The sequence below is a fragment of the Rhinolophus sinicus genome, chromosome 16 (assembly GCF_057876585.1).
Source record: "Rhinolophus sinicus isolate RSI-liver-muscle chromosome 16, RSI-T2T, whole genome shotgun sequence".
NCBI lineage: Eukaryota > Metazoa > Chordata > Mammalia > Chiroptera > Rhinolophidae > Rhinolophus > Rhinolophus sinicus.
In genome coordinates, this window is record NC_142516.1 from 84,099,271 (window position 1) to 84,121,588 (window position 22,318).

General features: G+C 37.7%; 1 protein-coding gene across 2 annotated transcripts in view; it reads right to left on the reverse strand.

Moving 5' to 3' along the window:
- CENPP (centromere protein P) overlaps positions 1 to 22,318 on the reverse strand; it is a 229,503-nt gene that overhangs the window by 194,579 nt on the left and 12,606 nt on the right. For both annotated transcript variants that reach the window (XR_012495646.2, XM_019713829.3), the window contains exons 2-4: positions 18,877 to 19,058; positions 17,107 to 17,195; positions 11,410 to 11,501 (exon numbers count right to left, since the gene is read on the reverse strand). Coding sequence is in view for 1 of the 2 variants with exons in the window: in XM_019713829.3 (XP_019569388.1) it covers positions 11,410 to 11,501; positions 17,107 to 17,195; positions 18,877 to 19,058 (363 nt within the window). In the remaining variant the exon portion in view is untranslated. The remainder of the gene's footprint in view (positions 1 to 11,409; positions 11,502 to 17,106; positions 17,196 to 18,876; positions 19,059 to 22,318) is intronic.

The following is a 22,318-nucleotide window of genomic DNA, read 5'->3' on the forward strand; positions in this document are numbered from 1 at the left end:
ACTGTTTGTGGGAACGTAAATTGGTGCAGCCACTTTGAAGAACAGTATGGAGATTCCTTTAAAAATTAAAAACAGAACTACCTTAGGACCAAGCAATTCCACTTCTGGGCATTTGTCCAGTGAAATCTAAAACATTAATTCAAAAAGGTATGTGCAGCCCTATGTCCACTGCAGCATTATTTACAGTAGCCAAGACATGAAAACAATCTTAAGTGTCTCTCAATAGATAATTAGATAAAGAAGAATGTGGTAGATATGTATAATGGAATATTACTCAGACAAGAATGAAATCTTGCCATTTGCGAAAACATGGAGGGACCTAGAGGATATTATCCTAAGTAAAATAAGTCAGACAGAGAAAGACAAACATCATATGATTTCACTTATATGTGGAATCTAAGTCAGACAGAGAAAGACAAACACAATATGATTTCACTTATATGTGGTATCTAAAAAACAAAACAAAAAAAAACAAAAAAACACTCATAGATACAAAGAAAAAATTGATGGTACCAAATGGGAGGGGGTTTGCGAGGCTGGGTGAAAAAGGTGAAGGAATTAAGAAGTACAAATGGCAGTTATAAAAATCATGTGGATATAAAGTACAGCACAGGGAATATAGTCAATAATATTGTAATAACTATGTATAGTGCCAGGTGGGTACTAGACTTATTAGGGCAATCCCTTGTTAAGTTATAGAAATGTCTAATCACTATGTTGTGCACCTGAAACTAATATAATATTGTGTGTCAACTATAATTTAAAAATTAGAAAATAAATTTAAAAAAATAAAAATGCATGGTCATAAAGTGTCTCCCCACAGACTGCCTACTAGTTGCAAGAGAGGGAAAAAAACAGTAACAGTGATGATACAGTGGAGAATCGGGCAACCGTTTGAATGATCAAAATCATCATCACCTATTAGGGATATATATCTGAGGATAAAATATCACATATACAATGTTTTACCTGAGAATACTTAATAGCAATTGATCATAAGAAAAGATCAAGGACAAAATAAGGAATGTTCTATGGGGGCAGGAGGTGGAAGAACAGTATTTTTTAAAGATGGCAAAGTCATAAAAGGCAAAGAAAGGCTCTGGAATTGTTCCAGAATAAAAGAATCTACAGAGACATGACAACTAAATACAATATTTGATACTACACTGGATCACGTACTACAGGGGAAAAGAAAATGCAATAAAGGAAATTATTAGGTGAACTAACAAAATTGAATATGGATGGCAAGTTAGAAAAAAATATTATATCAATGTCAATTCAGGAAGTCGATCATTGCACTATGAGTCTATAGGGAATATCTCTATTCTTAGAAATGCACACCATCATCTTCAGGAGAACACAGTCGTCATATGTGAAATGTTCTAAAAAGGTTCCATGAGGAAGAGCAACAGAAATTGTAAAAAGCTGGACAAATATAACAAACTATTAGTCTTCTCTTAAGTTTGTTAAATTATGTATGATGGTCGAAAGTAAAAAATTATTAACATTGTCTGATCCGGTTTTCAGTGCATACATATGAATGTAATTCGTGTGAAAACGCTAACATGAAGTGGGGGGGGAAGGAGATCTATGGTTATAAGGCTTGCAGACTGTACTTGCAGTGGTAAAGTACTAAACCTAAGTAGATTGTTAAAGTTAGGCTATGTATATTGCAATCTCTCTAGTAATCAATTAAAAAAAATGCAAACAGATATGGCCAAAAAGTCAGTAGATAAATTAAAATGGAATACTAAAAAATATTTAAATAGTCCAAAAGAAAGCAGGAAATGGGAACAGAGGAACAAAAGCCCAAATGGGACACAAAGAAAACAAAGAAGAAAATAAAAGAGTAGCTGCATTTAACACACAGCTACATAAGCATATACCAGTATTTTACAGGGAAACTCAAGATTAAGTGTTAAAACTTACTCCAACATCTATTACAAATACCCTTTTAATGTCTGAGTGAACAAGTCACTCTCCAAAGAATATAGGTCTAAAGAGAAGCAGTTACTTCATTAGAGCTTACAGATCTAAGTGACATATTTTAATCTCCATCAAACAAGGTTGCCAAAAATAAGCTCTTGGTCATGTGCTAAGGAAGTGAGCCAAGAAAAAAATCTTATAATCTACAATGGCCAAAGTGTAAACTACAGACTACAGATACTCAGAGACAGGGAAAGAGAACGAGACTGTTCCGTTACATACATTTTAAAAAAGAACTTTATTTAATAGTGGAGTAAGTCACAATTTCTTCAAACCCATTCACATCTCCACAAAGGGTACTCTATGACAGCACAGTTTTCCATTATAGAAAGAAATTGCATGTGTGTGTATGTCGTATAGCTGTAAGAGTGGTTGTAATTTATCTGCTTTTTCCAGGCACAGTCCAAACTTCACTAAATGTAAAACAGATGCCATGAATTTCTTTCACAAAATGTTGGCAATGATACATTTCAACTAGAGTAGTCAGAAAAATAAAATAACCCCAATGTCTCTTTCTCAAGGATATAGCAAAACAAAGAGAAATTTAGAATAAAAATTCTAAACTTTAATTTCAAAAATAAATTCCTAGGACTATCAGGTCTAAAATCAAGTGAACATCCATAGTTAAATTCCCAAAATATTATTAGTCACTCTCACACATTGCTGGTGGGAATGTAAAATGGTATGGTTGCTTTGGTAAAGCTTGGCAGTTATTATTAATTTAAATATATCCTTATTATGTGACACAGCAATCCCACTTCTGGTTATTTACCCTAGAGAAAGAAAACTTACCATGTTTCCCCAAAAATAAGACCTAACCAGAAAATAAGCTCTAGCATGATTTTTCAGGAGGACATCCCCTGAACATAAGCCCTAATGTGTCTTTTGGAGCAAAAATTAATATAAGACTCGGTCTTATTTTCAGGGAAACATGGTACAGACACACAAAAACCTCTAATGAATGTTTACAGCAGCTCTATTTATAATCACCAAAACAGGTAATATCCCAAATGTTTTCCAATGGGCAAATGGCTAAACAAACTGTATGCATACAATGGAATACTACTCAGAAGTGAAAAGATGGATGAATCTCAAAGACATTATGCTAAGAAGGCAGTCTCAAAAGGTTATACATGTGATTTCATTTATTTGACATTTTGTAAAAGGCAAACCTCTAGTGATGAAGATCAGAGTCGTTTTTGCCAGGCATTAAGAGTCGGGAGAGGGTGTGACTAAAAAGGGAGAACATAAGAGATTTTTTTATGTTGATGGCACTGTTCAATATTCTGATTGTGTTGGTGATTACACAGAAACCATCCAATCTGAATAAAACAAAAAGGAAAAGATTGAAAAAGATGAACAGAGCCTCAGGGACATGTGGAACAATACTAGAAGGTTTTATATTTATGTCATCCAAGACCCAGAAGCGTGTGTGAATTATATATACACATATATATGTATATGTATATACAGAAGGTACTGAAAAAATGTATACACATTTTAAGAAAGGAAAACTATTAAAATTGTAATACTCAATATATACTGATAACAAAAGATGAATACAAGTCACACTTGACTTCTGCAATTACAAGAGGTGCTCAAAGAGGTTACTGTCAGCGTCCAGACATTTCTGATTACGGCGACCTACTGCTTGAGCAACGTTGACCAAAGTGTCCACTTGTATACAATTTTTTGGCACCCCCAGTATATATGTATATGAGATCTGATAATTAAGTTCATGAACTTGTTGCAATGATGTTGCTAACCTTTTTTGATATCAGAGGGATTATTCATTATGAATTTGGACAAACAATTAACCAAGTTTACTATTTGGAAGTGTAGAAAAGGCTGTGTGAAAAAGTTAGACGACCTGAACTTTTCGCCAACAATTCATGGCTCTTGCATCACGACAATGCACCAGCTCACACAGCACTGTCTATGAGGGAGTTTTTAGCCAGTAAACAAATACCTGTATTAGAGCACCCTCCCTACTCACCTGATCTGGTCCCCAATGACTTCTTGCTTTACCTGAAGATAAAGAAAATATTGAAACGAAGACATGTTGATGACATGCAGGACATCAAGGGTAATACGACAACAGCTCTGATGGCCATTCCAGAAAGAGTTCCAAAGTTGCTTTGAAGGGTGGACTAGGCACTGGCATTGGTGCATAGCTTCCCAAGGGGAGTACTTTGAAGGTGACTGTAGTGATATTCAGTGATGACATATGTAGCACTTTTTCTAGGGTGAGTTCGAGAACTTAATTGTCTGACCTCATTGTGTGTGTGTGTGTGTGTGTGTGTGTGTGTGTGTGTGTGTATTTGAAGAAATAATGGCTGAAAACCTTAGCAAATTTGGTAAAAGACAAACTTACAAATTCAAAGAGCTCAGATAACTTCAGAGAGGATAAACACAAAGAAATCCATGCCTAAACACATCATAATCAAACTACTGAAAATTAAAGAAAAAGAAAATATCCTGAAATCAGTTAAGAGAAAAACAGACACATTTCATATAAGAAAACATGGATTCAAAGATGGTAGATTTCTCAACAGAAACCATGGGGGCCAGAAGGAAGTGAATGTACATTTTTAACATACTGAAAGAAAAGACCTGTCAATCCAGAATTCAATATCCAGTGAAAACATCCTTCAGGAACAAAGGTTTAATAATGACAATCTCAGATGAAAGAAAACTACAAGAATTTGTCCAAGTGAACCTACTTAAAGAGAAATACTAAAAAGAGTTCATCAAATGAAAAGGAAATGGTATCAGAGGGCAACCTGGAAGAGCATCCAAAATGGTAAAAATCTGCGTAAATGTATCAGGCTATACTTCTCTTAAATTCCTTAAAATATGTAAAAAGGCAGAAAATAATATTTATAACATCGTCTGATGGGGAGTTCAATGTATGTAGAAGTAATACATGAAAATTACAACATGAAGAGATGAGAGTAAAGGGATCTATTTGGTATAAGTTTTCTCTATTCCATTTGAGGTGGCAAAATATTAATTCTAAGTAGACTGTGATCTCTATAGCAACCTGTAATATATATAATATATATGTATATTTTTATAGTACATATTTCATATATGTGATATCAAAAATCAAATTAAAATGGAATATTAAAAAGCATTCTAATAATCCAGAAAAGGCATGAAAGGGAAAACAGAAGAACAAAACATGAGAGAGAACAAAAACTGACTACTGAACAGGTACACCTGAATCCAAACATATCAACTATTACATTAAATGTACATGAATAATAGATCTAAATATAAACAATAAAATAATAAAAATTTCTAAAAATTTTGAAGAAAATCTTCATGACCTGAAGTTAGTCAAAGAGGTCTCAGACATTATACCAAAAGCATGAGATATTGTCGAAATAAAAAAACTTTGTTCTTTGAAAGATATGGTTAAGAAAATGAAAAGACAAGCTACAGAATGGGAAAGAAAATTTGGAAATTGTATATATGACAAAGGATTTATATGCAGAATATATAAAGAACTCTCAGAACAACTGTGAGAAAACAACCCAATGAAGCAATGAGTAAAAGACTTGAACATAAAGGATGAACAGATGGCAATTAAGCATATGTAAATATGCTCACATTACTAACCATTAGGAAAATGAGATATACTATACTCCTACTAGAATGGCTCAATTCAAAAATACATAAACACCAAGTGTTGAAGAGAATGTGGAGCTACCAATACTCTCATACATTGCTGGTTGGAATACATAATGGTACAACCCTCTGGAAAATGGCCTGGCAGTTTCTTATAAAGTAACACATACACTACACCTACCGTATGATCGAACAGCTCAACTCCCAGGTGTTCATCCTAGAGCAGAAATCAGTAAACTTTCCTTAACAGGTCCAACAGTAAATACTTCAAGCTTGCAGGCTACATTGTCTCTTACAATTACTTTCCTCTGTCATAAAGGAATAGGTATGACTGTGCTTCAATAAAATTTCTTTTATAAAAATAGGCAGCTGGTCTGTAAATCAAAGTTTGCCCATCCCTAAGAGAAATGAAAACTTACATTTACCCTCTACAAAACCCTCTACACAAAGGTTTATAGAACTTCTATTCATAATAGCAAAAAACTGGAAGCAACTCAAATGCCCTTGAACAGGTAAATGTCTCAACTGTGGAATACCCATACAATACTACTCAGCAATAAAAGGAAAACCCTATTGATATATGCAACAGCATGGATGCATCTCAAAGGCATTATCTTGAGTGTAATAAGCCAGTCCTGAAAGTTTACATATTGTGTGATTCCATCTGAAAAAAGCAAAACTCTACTGATGAAGAACAGACCAATGGTTGCCAGGGTATAGAAGGGTGAGTGGGGGTTAGATCTAAAAAGGGAGGCATGAGAGAGTATTTTTTGGTTTTATGGAATTGTTCTTTATTCTGATTATGGTGGTAGTTACATGAATATATACTTATATTTGTATTAAATTGGTAAGACTTCTATGACAAAAAAGTAAATTTTATTGTATGTTAATTAAAATATTTAAAATTTTAGAAAAAGAAAAACAAGTTTAATTATGAAAGAGGTCACAAAGTTCAAAGGATAACTTTGAGACATCTCTAGTCTTGACAGTGAGGTTGAACGATCAATAGATGGGTTTAGGGCCTGCCCGGTGGCTCAGGCAATTGGAGCTCCGTGCTCCTAACACCGAAGGCTGCGGGTTCGATTCCCACATGGGCTAGTGGGCTCTCAATCACAAGGTTGCCAGTTCAATTCCTCGAGTCCCGCAAGGGATGGTGGGCAGCGCCCCCTGCAACTAAAATTGAACACGGCACCTTGAGCTGAGCTGCCGCTGAGCTCCCCGATGGCTCAGTTGGTTGGAGCGCGTCCTCTCAACCACAAGGTTGCCAGTTCGACTCCCACAAGGGATGGTGGGCTGCGCCCCCTGCAACTAGGAATGGCAACTGGACCTGGAGCTGAGCTGTGCCCTCCACAACTAAGATTGAAAGGACAACAACTTGACTTGGAAAAAAGTCCTGGAAGTACACACTGTTCCCCAATAAAGTCCTGTTCCCCTTCCCCAAACTTTAAAAAAAAAAAAAAATAGATGGGTTTAGTAACAGCAACTTAGGCACAATTTGAAGAAATAATTATCCTTTACTGGAACATATCTAAGGAGATAATTCAGAATAATTGCATGGGAAAGCAACTATTGAAAAATCAAGATTCTTTATTTTAAAAAAGGACAGGAAAATTTGAAAGAGAGATACATAGAACTTTTACAAATGACAAGTACTATCAGTGAAATTGAAAAATCTCAGTGGAAGGGGGTTTAAGAGCAAGTTAGTCAAAAAATTACAGATCTATACTTCAGTTCCCACTGAACTGAAGTATAGATCTGAGGAATAATCAGGAATAAGCACAAAGATATGAAGAGATAGAAAATATAAAGAAAGGGTAAGTCAAACGCAGAAGATAAAAGGATAATATGTCTCAAATTCCAGAATGAGAATCAGAGAAAATCAGGAAAGAGTTCTGCTTCTACTTAGGATGTAAAAAGCTGCAGAGAAGATCACTCTCAACTTAATATCAAGTAAAATCTGAATAAAATCTTGAGCCCATCAAAGACCTGAAGTCACAAGACAACCATGAAAATTAACATTGTTCTCCCTCAAAGGAGAACACGACACATAAATTATTCTTCACCTTTGGTTAAAGGGAAGCAACAACCACACAAGTGGGTAACAAGAAATCAGCTAAAATTTCAACAGATTCTTAAAGGACAAATGTGAAGTAGACTGTCATTTGAGAACTCCACAGATGGGAACCCCAGAAACAAAGGGACTCCATCAGAAACACTGGGGTCATGGCAGTAGAGAGAGCTCCCCTCAGTGCTATAGGCGTAAAGAGTTAATCAGCTATTGGGGTACAAAATGAAGCCAGAACTCTTCTCCGGTGGGAAGCAAAAACCCTAAGCCATTGAAGGAGAGGCAGCAAAGCTATGGAAGAAAAAATCCCTTACTTCCAGGGGACGAGCAGAAGTCAAACCCATCTGACTGTGGGAGAAGGGCAGTACACACTCCTGCTACCAAGACAAAGATCCATGGCTTCTGGAAAAGGGGCAGAGAAAAAGCCTTCTGTTCTGTGGAGGGACGGGAAACCCACTGGGCCCAGGACCCACGCCAATACTAAGCCTCCATCTGCCACCACTGGGGGAAGGACAAGGAGCTCTCTTTCACCCAAGACCATTCATAGGCCCAGGCTGAGGGTTTGGCCGCACTGGGAAGAAGGAAAAGGAACACTGGGAGTCCTACCCCCCAGGCACAGGTCCTTGGGACCTGTCCAATACTGAGGACAGACCATGAAAACACAGAACTCCCTTTGTTCCCACCAAGTAACAAGCAGCAACATCAACTGCTAGTGGAGAGTCAAGTGCAGAGAAAGATTCCCTGATGAGGTACAGACACGTAGGACTACTGAGAGCTGAGTGAGGCTGGAACACCAATGAAAACCCTCCAGTTCCCAAACCCCATTCTAAGCATGAGGAAGAAGTGAATTTGAATTCACTGCTGGAAGAATTTGAAGCCTATGGTGCCTGAAGGTAACGAAAGCAACAAAAATCACAAATCCAGCTCAACTGCTGACTATCTTAAATTAATGCCCATACTAACGGCCTGATAAATGTACCCATTTCTTTTGGCATAAATATTATTTGCTTCACTCTCTACTGTTTTTCCACAGATAATGCCCATCACTCAATAAAAAATTATATGACAAAAATTCAAGGAAAAAACCACCCATTTTAAAATAATCAGAAGAATTAGACTCAAAGATGATTCAGAGGTTGGTACTATCAGACAGGGACTTTAAAATAACCATAATTAAGAATCACAGACAAAAAGAAGAATGGTGATTGCTAGGGCCTGGTGTAGGGGGAATGGGGAATTATTGTTTAATAGAGATACTCTTTCAGTTTTACAAGATGAAGAGTTATAGAGATGGATAATGATGATGGTAGTACAGCGTTATGTATTTAATACCACTGAACTTTACACTTAGAAATGGTTAAGGAGGTAAATTTTATGTTAGATACATTTTATCACAATAAAAAAAAATTGAGGGAAAAAGTAGGAGCTAATACAAAGGAGTATGAAATGATCTTGTATCTTGAATGTGGTGGTGGCTTCATAAAGCTACACAGGTGATAAAATTGCATAGAACATACACACACACATACACAAAGTGCTTATAGAACTAGTAAAATCTGAAAAAGCTCTGTGGGTTTTACTGTCAAGTTTCTGGGTTTGCTAGTATACTGCAATTATACAAGATGTTAACATTGTTGGATACTAAATGAAGTGTGTATGAAATCTCCTTGTATATTGGTTATTTTGCAAATTCCTGTGAACATATAATTATTTCAGAATTAAAAGTTAAAAACCACGTGTGTAAGAATAAATGAAGTAAGGTTGGCAAAATATTGATAATTGTTGAAGGTGCCTAATGGGTAGCTGCAGGTTAATTACCATACTATTATTTTTACATATATTTGAAATTTCCCATAATAAAACGTTAAAAATAATTATGATTAATGCATTAAAAGATCTAGTGGAAAAGTTGGACAACATGCATAAACAAATGGGGAATTTCGGCAGAGAGAGAAATTCAGAATCAAATGAAAATGGTAGAACTAAAAAACATTACATTAGAGCTGAAGAATTCCTTTAATGGGCTCATTGGCAGACTTCAGCCGAGGAAAGACTCTGTAAACTTGAAGACAGGGTAATAGAAATTATCCAAACTGAAATGCGAAGGCAAAAAAAGAGTGAAAGAAACAGAACAGAGCATCCAAACACTGAGACAATATGTCAAATTGTCTAACGTATGTGTAATTAGAGTTGAAGAATAGAGAACAGGACAGAAGTATCTGAAAAGATATGGTGGGAAATTTTCACACAAATACACCCTAGATGTAATACAAACTGTGGAAAAGAAAAATTAAGAGAAAGGTCTGAAGGCGCCAAAAAAATACACACACAGAAAATAACAAAATGAACTGACTTGTCACAACCTATGCAATCCAGAAAATATTGGAAGAAAAACTGTCAAGGCAGTTGTCAAAGGTCAACAACACATTCCTGGTTTTCTTCCCACCTCTCAAAAACAGTTCCTTTTCTAATTCCTTTGCAGGATCCTTCTCGCCCATTCGGCAGTACATTTTAGAATTCCTCATGGTTCAGTTCAAGTCCTTTTCCTATCGTCACTCTATATTCTCTCCATAGGCAATCTCATTCCTGCTCAAGTGTTTAACTTCTATCCACTGACAGATAACTCCAGTATTATATCTCCCACCTATACCTTTTCTGAGCTGCCTACTTCATACTTTTATTTCAGTGTTTCATAGGCACTCAAGTCCAACATGTCACAGTCTCATCTGACTTGGTCCTCTTCCAACTTTCCCTGTCTCAACAAATGCAATCACCATCATCAAGAAGTTATTCCCTGTCAAGGACTCCTGACCCCTCTTATTCAACCAACGCTATATCCATTCAATTGTGCTTCCTAAATATCCCCGAAACCCATCCAGCTCTCTACTTCAACTACCATTATTCTAATCCAAACTACAAACTTCTGTTGCTTGAATGGTCTTCACTGGCTACTCATTGAACCTACTGCGTTCCCCTATGGCACCCCTTCAATCTCTTCTCCCTGCAGCATCCAGAATAATTCTTTCTAGGGGGTCACACTTCTGCCTTCCTTACACTCTGCTTCAAACCTTTCCATAGCTTCATGTTGGTCTTGGGACTGTGACCAAACTCCTTACACCAAAGTTCACACAATGTGGACCTTCCATAGTTTGCTAGCTTCATCTTACCCCACACTCCTCTAATTCTCGGGCCTCCTGCCAGTTGTTCACAGATGCCATGCCCCCTCCGAGCACAGTTCCTACACACAAACTACTCGGTCCAAGATCTCTTTGTTTTCGCCTACTAATTTTTCAGATGTCAGCACAAGTTTCAGGAAATCATTCCATGTTCGCCCAGAAAGTCTCCCAGATGTACGCATATCTGCTTCAACAGCATTATGCAACTCCTCTGTGCAGCGTTTAACCCAGGCATGCCTTTAGATTTCTGTGATTATTTAATACCTGACTTCTCCACTAGGCTATAAATTCCATCAGGATCAAGGGTTACATCTGTTTTTGCTCACATTTTAATTTTAATGCCTAGGGCACAGTGAATGTATAACACATTTTTACTGAATGACAGAATAATAGATATAGAGAATATAGTCTTAAATATAAGCCATAATAATGCTGTCATGCTTTCAGAGATATTTTGATATTTATTTATCAAGAAGAGAGAACAGGTAAACTCAAAAGTACACAGTGAAAAAAATTCCCTAAAAAAAATAAATTTGTAAAATAGCTTACCTAGATACAAATTCCTTTAATTCTGAATATGTGGTGGTGGGCTCCATTATTATGTTGAGGTCAGTAATAACAGAAGATAAATTCTCCTTATTCTAAAATTTAAAAAAAGTTTATGCGTCAGAGCACAGCAACTTTTAAATAAAATAAAAAGATAAAAATAACTTAAAAATATGAAAAATAAAATGCCACCAAGTAATAGAAAAAGGTAATCAACAGAAGGTACTGAAAATATTGGTTATTTGTTAAAAGAATAAAATCAGAATCTTGCTCCATATCAAACCAAAATGAACTCCAAATTAATTGTTACTTAAATATAAACACTGAAAACATAAAATATTAGGAGGAAATATAGACATTGAACAGATAACTGAGCAAGGAAGAACTCTCTAAGCAAATGGTAATAGAAAATCTAAGCAAATATGATTACATGAAAAACTCAAAATATCTATCTAAAAATGACTTTGTAACTAAAAGAGAAACAATAAACTAAGGAAAATTTTTACCATAAACATAACAAGGAGATAGGAAAAGTGCAAAGAAAAAGGCAAAGGACATGAACAAAAAACTCAGGTTAATGCCAATTTACATGGAAAATACTGTTCGTTCTCACTAGTAATAAAATAAATGTAAATTAAAGCAATGAGATGACCTTTTTTTTTCTATAAAATCATTTAGGCAATGCATAACTTAAAATATTCATAGTCTCTGTCTCAGTAATTTGACTTCTAAGAATCTATCCTAAAGTATTATGAAATGAAGACAAAAACTTCTGGTTATTTATTATAAAAACCCTAAAAAACTCTATTTTCAATAATGAGGATTGCTAAACAAACTGCTACATACTTTAAACAGCAAATTCAGGTTTTCATTTTTACTCTGGTCAATTTTCTTCTATTACATATTTGCCTATAAGTTCTTTCTTTTTTTTTTATATTCTTGATTTTGGAAAAATCATATATTGTCTATCTTCCAGATTTTTCTTTTTTTCAATTGCTCTTACAGGTGATTTTTCTCAAGCCTATCCTCCATATTATATTCTACTCCTGGCTACTTCTGTAGTTCTCAGCACTGTGATCATTATTTCCTTCCTTCCTTCTGCCTCCCTCTCAGCTTTCTTCTATTCTTATTTAATTTTCTTTAAATGCCTTTCATTTGAGAGTCAGAGCAATTTTTATATAGCATGTTCTTGTATTTCCTGGTTAATAAAGTGAACTTATCTCCATTTTCTTATTAATTTCTTTCATAGTAGTGTTTTTGCATAGGTAGGTCCTACAAGATGAAGAAAGAACTCTGTACCATCTTTGGGCTTTGAACTCTGTGGCTCCTACTTGTTAACAGGAGTAGGTTAGAAATGTTTGCTATTTCCAGGAACAGAGTGAGTGGATACTCCTTGACTCTTCCCCATTTGTCTGGATACTATCTGATTTGTATCCTTGTATCTTGAGCTGCTGAAGAAGGGATATTGATGGTTTATAATCTTTGTTTAGTTTTTCAGGTGTTTGAGGGTATAGTGGGAATTGTTAGGAACAACTGCAGTTTCACTAGGCTATCTGCGGGCATCTACCACTATAATTAGAAACATACATTCCTGAGGCATCCTTACAACTCAATAATAAAAAGACAACCCAATCAACAACTGACAAAGGATCCCAACAGACATTTCTTCAAAGATGACATACAATGGCCAATAAGCACATGAAAAGAGGCTCAGCATCACCAGCCATCATCTGATTATTCAATTTGACCCAGTAATTCTACTCCTAGATATATACCCAAGAAAAATGAAAACACGTCTATTTAAAAACTAGTATAAATGGTTATTAGTGGGCTGGCCCGGTGGCTCAGGTGGTTGGAGCTCCGTGCTCCTAACTCCAAAGGCTGTCGGTTCGATTCCCACATGGGCCAGTGGGCTCTCAACCACAAGGTTGCCGGTTCAACTCCTCGACTCCCGCAAGGGATGGTGGGCTTCGCCCCCTGCAACTAAGACTGAACACGGCACCTTGACCTGAACTGCCGCTGAGCTCCCAGATGGCTCAGCTGGTTGGAGCACGTCTTCTCAACCACAAGGTTGCTGGTTCAACTCCCACAAGGGATGGTGGGCTGTGCCCCCTGCAACTAGCAAAGGCAACTGGACCTGGAGCTGAGCTGCGCCCTCCACAACTAAGACTGAAAGAACAACAACTTGAAGCTGAACGGCACCCTCCACAACTAAGATTGAAAGGACAACAATTTGACTTGGAAAAAAGTCCTGGAAGTACACACTGTTCCCCAATAAAGTCCTGTAAAAAAAAAAAAGGAGAAGAATGGTAGGGTTTATCTTTTTAAAAAAAAGTTTCCCTATTTTTGAATCACTTTGTTCATTTCATTGCGCTTTAGAGACAGAAGTTATGAAAATATACTTTATCTGTCCCTTTCCCACAAACTCCCACCCCCCTCACTCATCATGCTGCATGGACTATGTACGAATGCTGACATGGCACTTCTGCCATCCTTGCAACTCCACACAGAGAGGACAGCGCTCACTCCGTCAGACAGTCAATCTGGAGACAGCGCATCCCACCACCTCTGACAACAGCGGCTGTGCCAACATGGGCAGCAACTCTCCAGGTATATTTCCGTATAAAATAAGGCGGTTGCCGTAGATAATCTATAAGGTCATTTTGGTTCCAACATTCTGTTAATATGATTTGAGGTCACTTTTGCTTCTAACATTGTATTACTATGATTTTATTATAACATTCTATAAGTAAGGCAATTTTATTATTTATATTTTAAATTTTCTGATAGCTAAACATCTCCCTCTAGTGGAAGTTTCGTTTAAAAACATGTTTTAGAACACAAGGTTACTGTCTTCATTGGTGTGTGTTTTTTTGTCTATCAGTCTCAATGATAAAAATCTCAACATAAAATGATCAAACCGTTTTAGAAGGCAATTTGATACTATCAATCAGAATGTACACGTACGTCTCCTTTGACCTAGCAATTCTATTAGAAATATATTTCTATAGGTATACTTATACGAGTAGGCTTAGAATATATAAAGACTTACTATTAAATAATAAAAATTTATTTCGCTCAGCATTACTCTCTCAAGATCCATCCATGTTGTCACAAATGAGAACCATGTGATTTCACTGATATGTGGTATATAAACCAAAAACAACAAAAGAACAAGACAAACAAATGAGAAACAGAAACTCATAGACACAGACAATAGTTTAGTGGTTGCCAGAGGGTAACGGGGGCAGGGGGTGAGGGGTGGGAGATGAGGGTAAGGGGGATCGAATATATGGTGATGGAAGGAGAACTGACTCTGGGTGATGAACACACAATGGGATTTATAGATGATGTAATACAGAATTGTACACCTGAAATCTATGTAATTTTACTAACAATTGTCACCCCAATAAATTTAATTAAAAAAAATTAATAAAAAAAGAATAATAATAAAAATTTAAAAAGTAATTCTCATTACCCCACTACATCAGAATTCTAAGCAACAAAACAAAACCAAAATAAAGGACAGTTCTCTTTGTGCCTTTCTTCTCCAAAAAAGCCTGAGAGCCACATGTGACTTATCCCTAAAATCTTGCTGATTTGAGAGTTGCTTGTGATTGCTTCCAACACCTTGCTTACCAGTGTGGTCCTCAAGAAGAATCATGAAATTGGAAAGGGGAGTAGAGAAAGTGAGTATTCTTAACACAGCCAGGGAGAACGTGCTTTCTGTTACAATTAAAGCTTGGTAGTTCAAAAACACCTACATACTTTCAAATGTGAACAATGATAGCTCACATCTCTTGACAGATTTGGCAATTTCAAAGAATATCAACTCTTCCTCTCTTTAGATTTTTTTCCTGCATCCCCCGAAGCATAGAGACAGAAACTTCTGGTATTCTCCAATTTTGTACTTCTTTCTTGCCCCAAATTTTCATGAGACATTGTCATGCATAATGAAGACTAAATTTCCAGCCTCCTTTGCACTAACTTATTGGCCAACAGGATGTAGGTGAAAACTATGGACATGACAACTTCTAGAAAGTGTCCTTCAATGGAAAAGGTGAGCCTTTGATTGTCCATTCCCCTTCCTGATGCCTGAGATGCTAAAGTGAAACACACCGTGATTGGGAAGTCACGTGGGTGATGGCAAAGCCGGATGATCATGTAGCCACCATACTGGCCCTTGAAAACTTACTCTACAATTTGTTTAAGCAACTCCAGAGGCTGTCCGTCCCAAATGAGACTAATCCATTTGGGTCCATTTCTGTTTCAGTCTTCAGGAGATGATCTTTGAGGTCATGCAGAACAAGGACAGCACCTTGGTGACCCTGCATGGCCCAAGGCCTGGTGCCAACCTGGGGACAGTATACAGCCCTGAGGGCCATTCCTGACCTGTGCTTCTGACTGTGTCATATTCTGTTCCAGCGGCCTCGGCAACCCCGAACCGTGGATGTTCCTGGTCTCCCTGGCAATGCTGAAAGAGGACACTGAGGTAAGAGCAAGCTGGGAGCTCTGACATCAGATGAGGGGCCTAGAAATCCCTCAGCTTATTTGCAGCCCGCCAGGGTCAGTGGTGACAGTCGAGGACATGGACTGCAAAGAGTTCTTCAGAAGCGAAACCTCTATCCCAGGATCTGGACCCAGGCGCTCCTCACTAGTGGGGGTGGTTGTCTGATATCTAAGGTGACGGAGTCATGATCTGTCCCAGATAAAAGAGGGAAAACTTGGGGCTATTTCTGTGGCTGAGGGCAAGGATGTGTAAACCTGGTACACGACATGACTGCACATAAGCACCTTGTCCGTGACCCTGGTATGACGACTAGTCTATGCCCCATTGAGCCATCTCATGAGCTGCGGCTAAGGCCATTCCTTGTTCCTGGCCTCTGCACACTCCCTGAAGGCCCAGCTGGCAAATCCAACTGGTCGAAAGTGTTTTCTGCTACCAAAGCATGAGCCTTCCCCTGTCAGTTCTCAAAATTATACCTGGATCACACTCTTCTCAGCGCCAGCTTTTAAAAGTGTCTGAGCCTTGTTCTTTTGCCCCATCCTGGCCAGGTGCACAAGTGACCATTCTGTCTGCTTCCTGATTTTATGGAGAACCTTAGCAGAAGGATCCGCCTCCTGTGCTGTGTCTCAGCAGTCCGGCTCACTGTGACCCACCCGGAAGTCTCATCTTCCAGCCCAGAGCAGTCTGCAGATGGCTGTGGTCCCAGATGACCATCATCTCACGAGAGGCCCTAAGCAAGAACACGCAACTCAGCTGCTCCCAAAGTCCTGATCGCCGGAAAATGGGTGACATAATAAACGTTAGTGTTGTTGTTGTTTTAAGCCGTTACATTTGGGGAAAATTGTTAAGCAGCAACAGATAACCGCTAACAGACATGTGGCACACCAACTGACTAGTGAAGGCATCCAGCATTGCTCCCATGATCTCAAGCCTTGCACTGGAAGCCCAGGGGCGTCTTGCTACCTACCCGTCAGTAAAGCACCCTCAGCAACAGCTCTACCATCTGTAGTGGCTGCAGTACTGTATTTATCCTTTAAAATTGTGGTGAAATGCACCACTTTGCAGAAATGTGCTCTACGAAGATCCTGATTCATAAACTCCTCCACAGCGCAGCCCCTGCTGGAGGCTGTGGGAGGGGAACTTTTATTACATAGCAACAGAGCCTCTGTTATCACAACAAGATCCTAATTTACCTGGATTTCCAGAATTTGAAATTCAAGTTGAAAGGAAATCATGTGGCAAGTTCCTGATAATCTGTGTCTCTGTAGAACTTTCTTTATACCTGTAAGTCAGAAGAACAAATGCTTTATTTGCAAATAACAAGATTCTTCAAATACTTATTATTTAATTTTGTGTGACTATCTATAATACTCATGTTGGTATATGTGTGAAGTATATGTTAGTATTTGCCTTGAAAATATCTAGAATAATGTACATCCAACTGATTACCTTTGTGAAATAGGAGTAAATCAACTTGTACTTTCTAGTTCTCAATTATACCAAAGATTAAGGTAAGAAATAGAAATATGCTAGTATAACCCTAGACAAGTTTGAATCATGACAACTGTTAGATGTTTTTCAGTTTTTCGACATTACCTGGTTCTAAAGACAGTAAATTGAATATATGTATTTACCTCTGTTATCTCTCAAAACATTACTAAAATGATAGCAAGATTATTTTTTTGAGGTATAACATGAATACACTTAAATACATAAAATACCCTATTCTTACATATGCAGCACAATATTTTTTTACATATGTATTTCCCATGTAACTGCCCCCGAAATCAAGATCCAGAAATTTTAAAGGACTCCATGAAGTTGCCCCATGCCCTTTCCAGGCTATACGCTACCCCACCCCAAGAGACAGCCACTTTTCTGACTTTATCACCATCTAGTTTTGCTAATGAAAGTATTTTTAGAAGGGCACAATTCTACAAGGATAAAGGGGAGAAAGATGAGAATAACACCATTTTGGAAGCTGAAAATCAGATGGATGAGTGAGATATCACAAGGAAAAGTAGAACTGACCTGGCAGACCCAGGCAAACCAAAACCTAAGCCAGCAATGGGGAAAGCTCCAAATCAAGCCCACTTACATAGCAGAGGACCAGAAAGACATTCGGAACCAGCAGCACAAGTGTCAACAGATGTGGGTGAACTTGGTTCTGAAAACAGGGAGACTGAGACTTCTGTACCAGCACAAGTCTCATACCTGACCTACCCTCACTCTCCATCCTCTCTGTATCCCATCTCTCCATTTCAAGTACCTGAAATATCTAAATGCCATCACTCATTTCTGTATGCCATTCAAACTTCCACTGAGGTGAGCTGCCCAAGACCCTGTGAGGGTCACTCTCCCTCTTCCCCTGTCATGAGGGTTATTTTGGTGGAAGTCAGGAAGCATTTCCAAAAGCACTTCTTTCTTCAGGAAATGCTACCTTAGTCCAAACAAAGTTCCTGACATGCGATTGCACAGCTGAATTAGCTTCCCCTTTCCTGTTAGTGCATCACAGATCCTTGGCAATAAAACTTAGTTATTGAGACCAGAAACCCTCCTCCAGAAAATGGTCCAGATGCTGAGACATTTATCTTGGCCCCAGGCCATATTCATTAGGACAGCACTGCATATGGGGCAGCTCTCAAGTCAGTGGGGGACAACTCTCCTGAGAATTACAAAATTAATGGTACTGTTGTTCATCCAATACTTATCTCTGTTCTGTGACTATTACGTTATTTAATGGGAGACTGTATCTTCTTTAGTATCCACCTCAGGCACCTTTTAAAAGAGTATTATACAAAGTGTGATGGTCAAAAGACACCCTACAAAACAAGCTTCAACCCTACAGAACCACACATTCAAATAGTTACCTTCTACAATTTTATTCAACCATATCCCAACCAATTTCCTATGCTTAACAAGGTAAACTTCACCACCACTTCTAGACTGAAATGAACACTTACTCTTTTCTGCCATCTCAGGGCTTGTTAGGTTCTCTGTCTTCTTGGAGTAATTTCTTATACTGATGCCAGTAAGCGTACTTAGAAATAGAAGTTCTGATTCTAAATGTCCACGATTACTTCTCAGGTCTTTTGAAGATTCCCATCCTTCAGAATCTGATTGGTATATTTCTGGAAATGATTTTCTAAAAAGCAAATATTGGAAATAATTACTCCAGTGAAGAAAATATCTAATAGCTACAAATTTCTTCAAACCATTCCCACTTTGTCCTTCTTACTCTCTTCCTATTAAAACCAATTCAAAATCAACATGATGACAGTGCAACCTTTAATCACAACATAAAACAAACCTAACCAAATTATACTACCGTATTTCTACGTATTGGAAACAACTGTAAAATAAATCATCACAGGTGTACTTTGCAGAATTAAAATGTTCCAACCTAAATGTCTGATATCCTAAGACATCTCAAATTATTTTAAAAGATGTCATAAAATTAAAAACACAATGAATTAGTTAGCTTTAACTTCCAAAACAAGTTTCACAGAGCACTTCATATTAAGAAAGAGATTCTCAGTAAATCTGAGACTACAGGGAGTAAAAATTCCAAAGGAATAAGAAATAGTATAATCTCCCAAAACAACACTGCAATCAGATATTCTTCATTGAGAACATGTAACTGTACTTTCCTTGAAAAAGAGTGAAATTTCAGCTAATAATCACACTGAGTGGCATTTTACTGTTGTCACTCTTTATTGCCCTCATACTCTCTGCCACATCCTACACTGCTGACTTCAGCCATCTTAAAACATGCCTTCCTTGGATCCTGGGGCATGATTATCCCAATTCTCATCTTACGTCTTTGGCCCTCCACTGTCCCCCTACTTGCCTCCAACCTTAGGAGAAAACATTCTTGCCTCTGCTATCCTAAATATGTATTATTTCATTTCAGAGAAATACTCAATTACTAATCTCAGCTCCTCCATGCTAGTAACTCCTAAAGCACATCTCCAATCAAATATCTCTTCTTCCTGAAAGTAGATTTAGCCAAAAACACCAAATGTTTTTTCCTCAAATTAGCTTTTCCTCCAAATTACTCTACTTTTATTAATGGTAAAATCTGTCCGTTTATAGCTCAGTCTCCGTATCTTTCGAGTCATCCTTGGCTCCATTACTCTCTTGATAAGTGGATCTACTGCCATACTTTCTGCTCCCTCACATAGCTATCCTTCCTTTTCTATTCCTAAATCGCATTAGTCTATGCTCTTATGACCTTATACTATGTCTCTAAGGAATAACCTAACTGTATTCTTCACAGGGGAAGTCCAAAACTTATACAAAGTTGGTAATAATTTTTAAAATTTGTTTTAATGCTAATTTGAAATTTTAATGTAAGTATGAGGTATTATTAAAAGCTATGGTGAATGTTTAAATTTTTAAAAATTTATTATAGTAAGAGAAACATTGCGATTAATCCCTCTCAAAACACTCCCCCTCGCTTCGAACACACTTATCCCATCGTTCTTGCCACTTTCTGAAGCAGTTCTGGAAGTTCTCTTTCGAGAGTGTCTTTAGTTGTCCTGTCGTGGCTGCCTTGTTGTCCTGAATCGATCCAAAACGTTTACCTTTCATGGTCGTTTTGACTTTGGGGAAGAGCTAGAAGTCGCTCAGTGCCAGATCCGGTGAATAAGGTGGATCAGGACACACCGTAATGTTTTTACTTGGCAGAAATTGCCGAACCAGAAGCGACGTGTGACATGGAGCCTTTCATTGTGATCACACTACAGTGAATGCTGCTGCCAAGTGCCATCCAACAGAAAGGCAGGGATCTTCAATATGGCGCGTCAAACCTTAGTAACAGTGTGTGACAAGTTTCAACTTGTTTGGTGCAGTCAGTCAGTTGTGAGCTATGGTTGAGAGAAGGTGTGTTTTAAAGTGTGCCATAAATCATCCTCCACCAAGACAATGCTCCATGTCACACATCGCTTCTGGTTCGGCAGTTTCTGTCCAATAAAAACATTACAGTGTCCCCATCCACCTTATTCACTGGATCTGGCACTGTGCGACTTCTGGCTCTTCCCCAAAGTCAAAATGATTCAGGACATCGAGGCAGCCAAGACAGCGCAACTGAAGACTCATGAAAGTGGACTCCTAGAACTGCTTCAGAAAGTGGCAAGAACAATAGGATAAGTGTGTTCGAAGTGAGGGGGAGTATTTTGAGGGGGATTAAGGGCAATGTGTCCTCTACTGTAATAATTTTTTTTTAAACATTAACCGTATTGTTTGATCACACTTCATGTATTCTGAGACTACCATATGCTCTTTTGTATTTGCCATCATGATTGATAAAAAGAAAAAGTTACTTTAAATACAGAAACTTAATGAAAAAAGGAGAGATGGAATCTTCATATATAAATGATGAGTTCCTGCCCAGTGAATAGCAAATAATATCATCACTAACTATGAATGAAATGTCAAGGTATTTCCAAAAGAGCAAAGTGATAAGAGAACTAAGTCATCACATTACAGGACAGACATGCAGAACTCAAAAAACAAAAAACAGAAACAAAACAAAAACCCGTGTGGCAGGGAAAGGGGAAAATGGGGAGTTACTGTTTAATGGGTACAGAGTTTTACTTTGGGGCACTGAAAAAGTTCTAAAGAAGGATAGTGGTGATGGTGTATGACAATGTGAAAGTACTTAATGCCACTGAACTCCACACTTAAAAAGGTTCAAATGGTAAATTTTATGTTATGCATATTTTACCCCATAAAAGACAACCTGCATATTCTCATTCATAGCAGTGATTTACTTGAAGCAAAATATAATTGGTCCATTTCAATTAATGATGTTAGTTTGAATGATTTGGGCTCATGAATTTTATTGGTTTTGTAGTTTTACTATTTATAAATTTGTTTTACTAGCATAAATTTTTTTCGGTCAAGAGTAGAGGTTCACAAGCAACTTGTCTCTTAAAACCAATCTACATGAGACTTGAATTTTGAAGTCAATGAGCTAGCATTCTGGGATGATGGAATACAAAGCACCAGGAATCCATCTCCCCACCTAGATAACAATTGCACTGGTGGAATCTGTATAACTTTTTGGAACTCTGGAATCTGCTGAAGGCTTGCAACTTCCGAGGGAAAGCTTGGACATAAACTGTGGTCAATTCTGGCTCTTAGCACAGTAGCAGCTCTCTCACATAGCTATTCTACCTTATTATGACTTCTTATGTTTTTTTCCTGACCCTTCCTTGGGCATGCACAGTCACTTTCTTATTTTTTTCCGTATAGTCAGTTGTTTTGAATGTCCTAGTCTTTAACTATCTGGTTCCTGGAAGGGTATAAAACCAAAAATGATGAAGGAAAAAGAGCTATGGCTTTTCAAATCTAGAAGTCACTTCAGCTGGAGGGGAAGGGCTTGCAACACTGCGGGAGGCG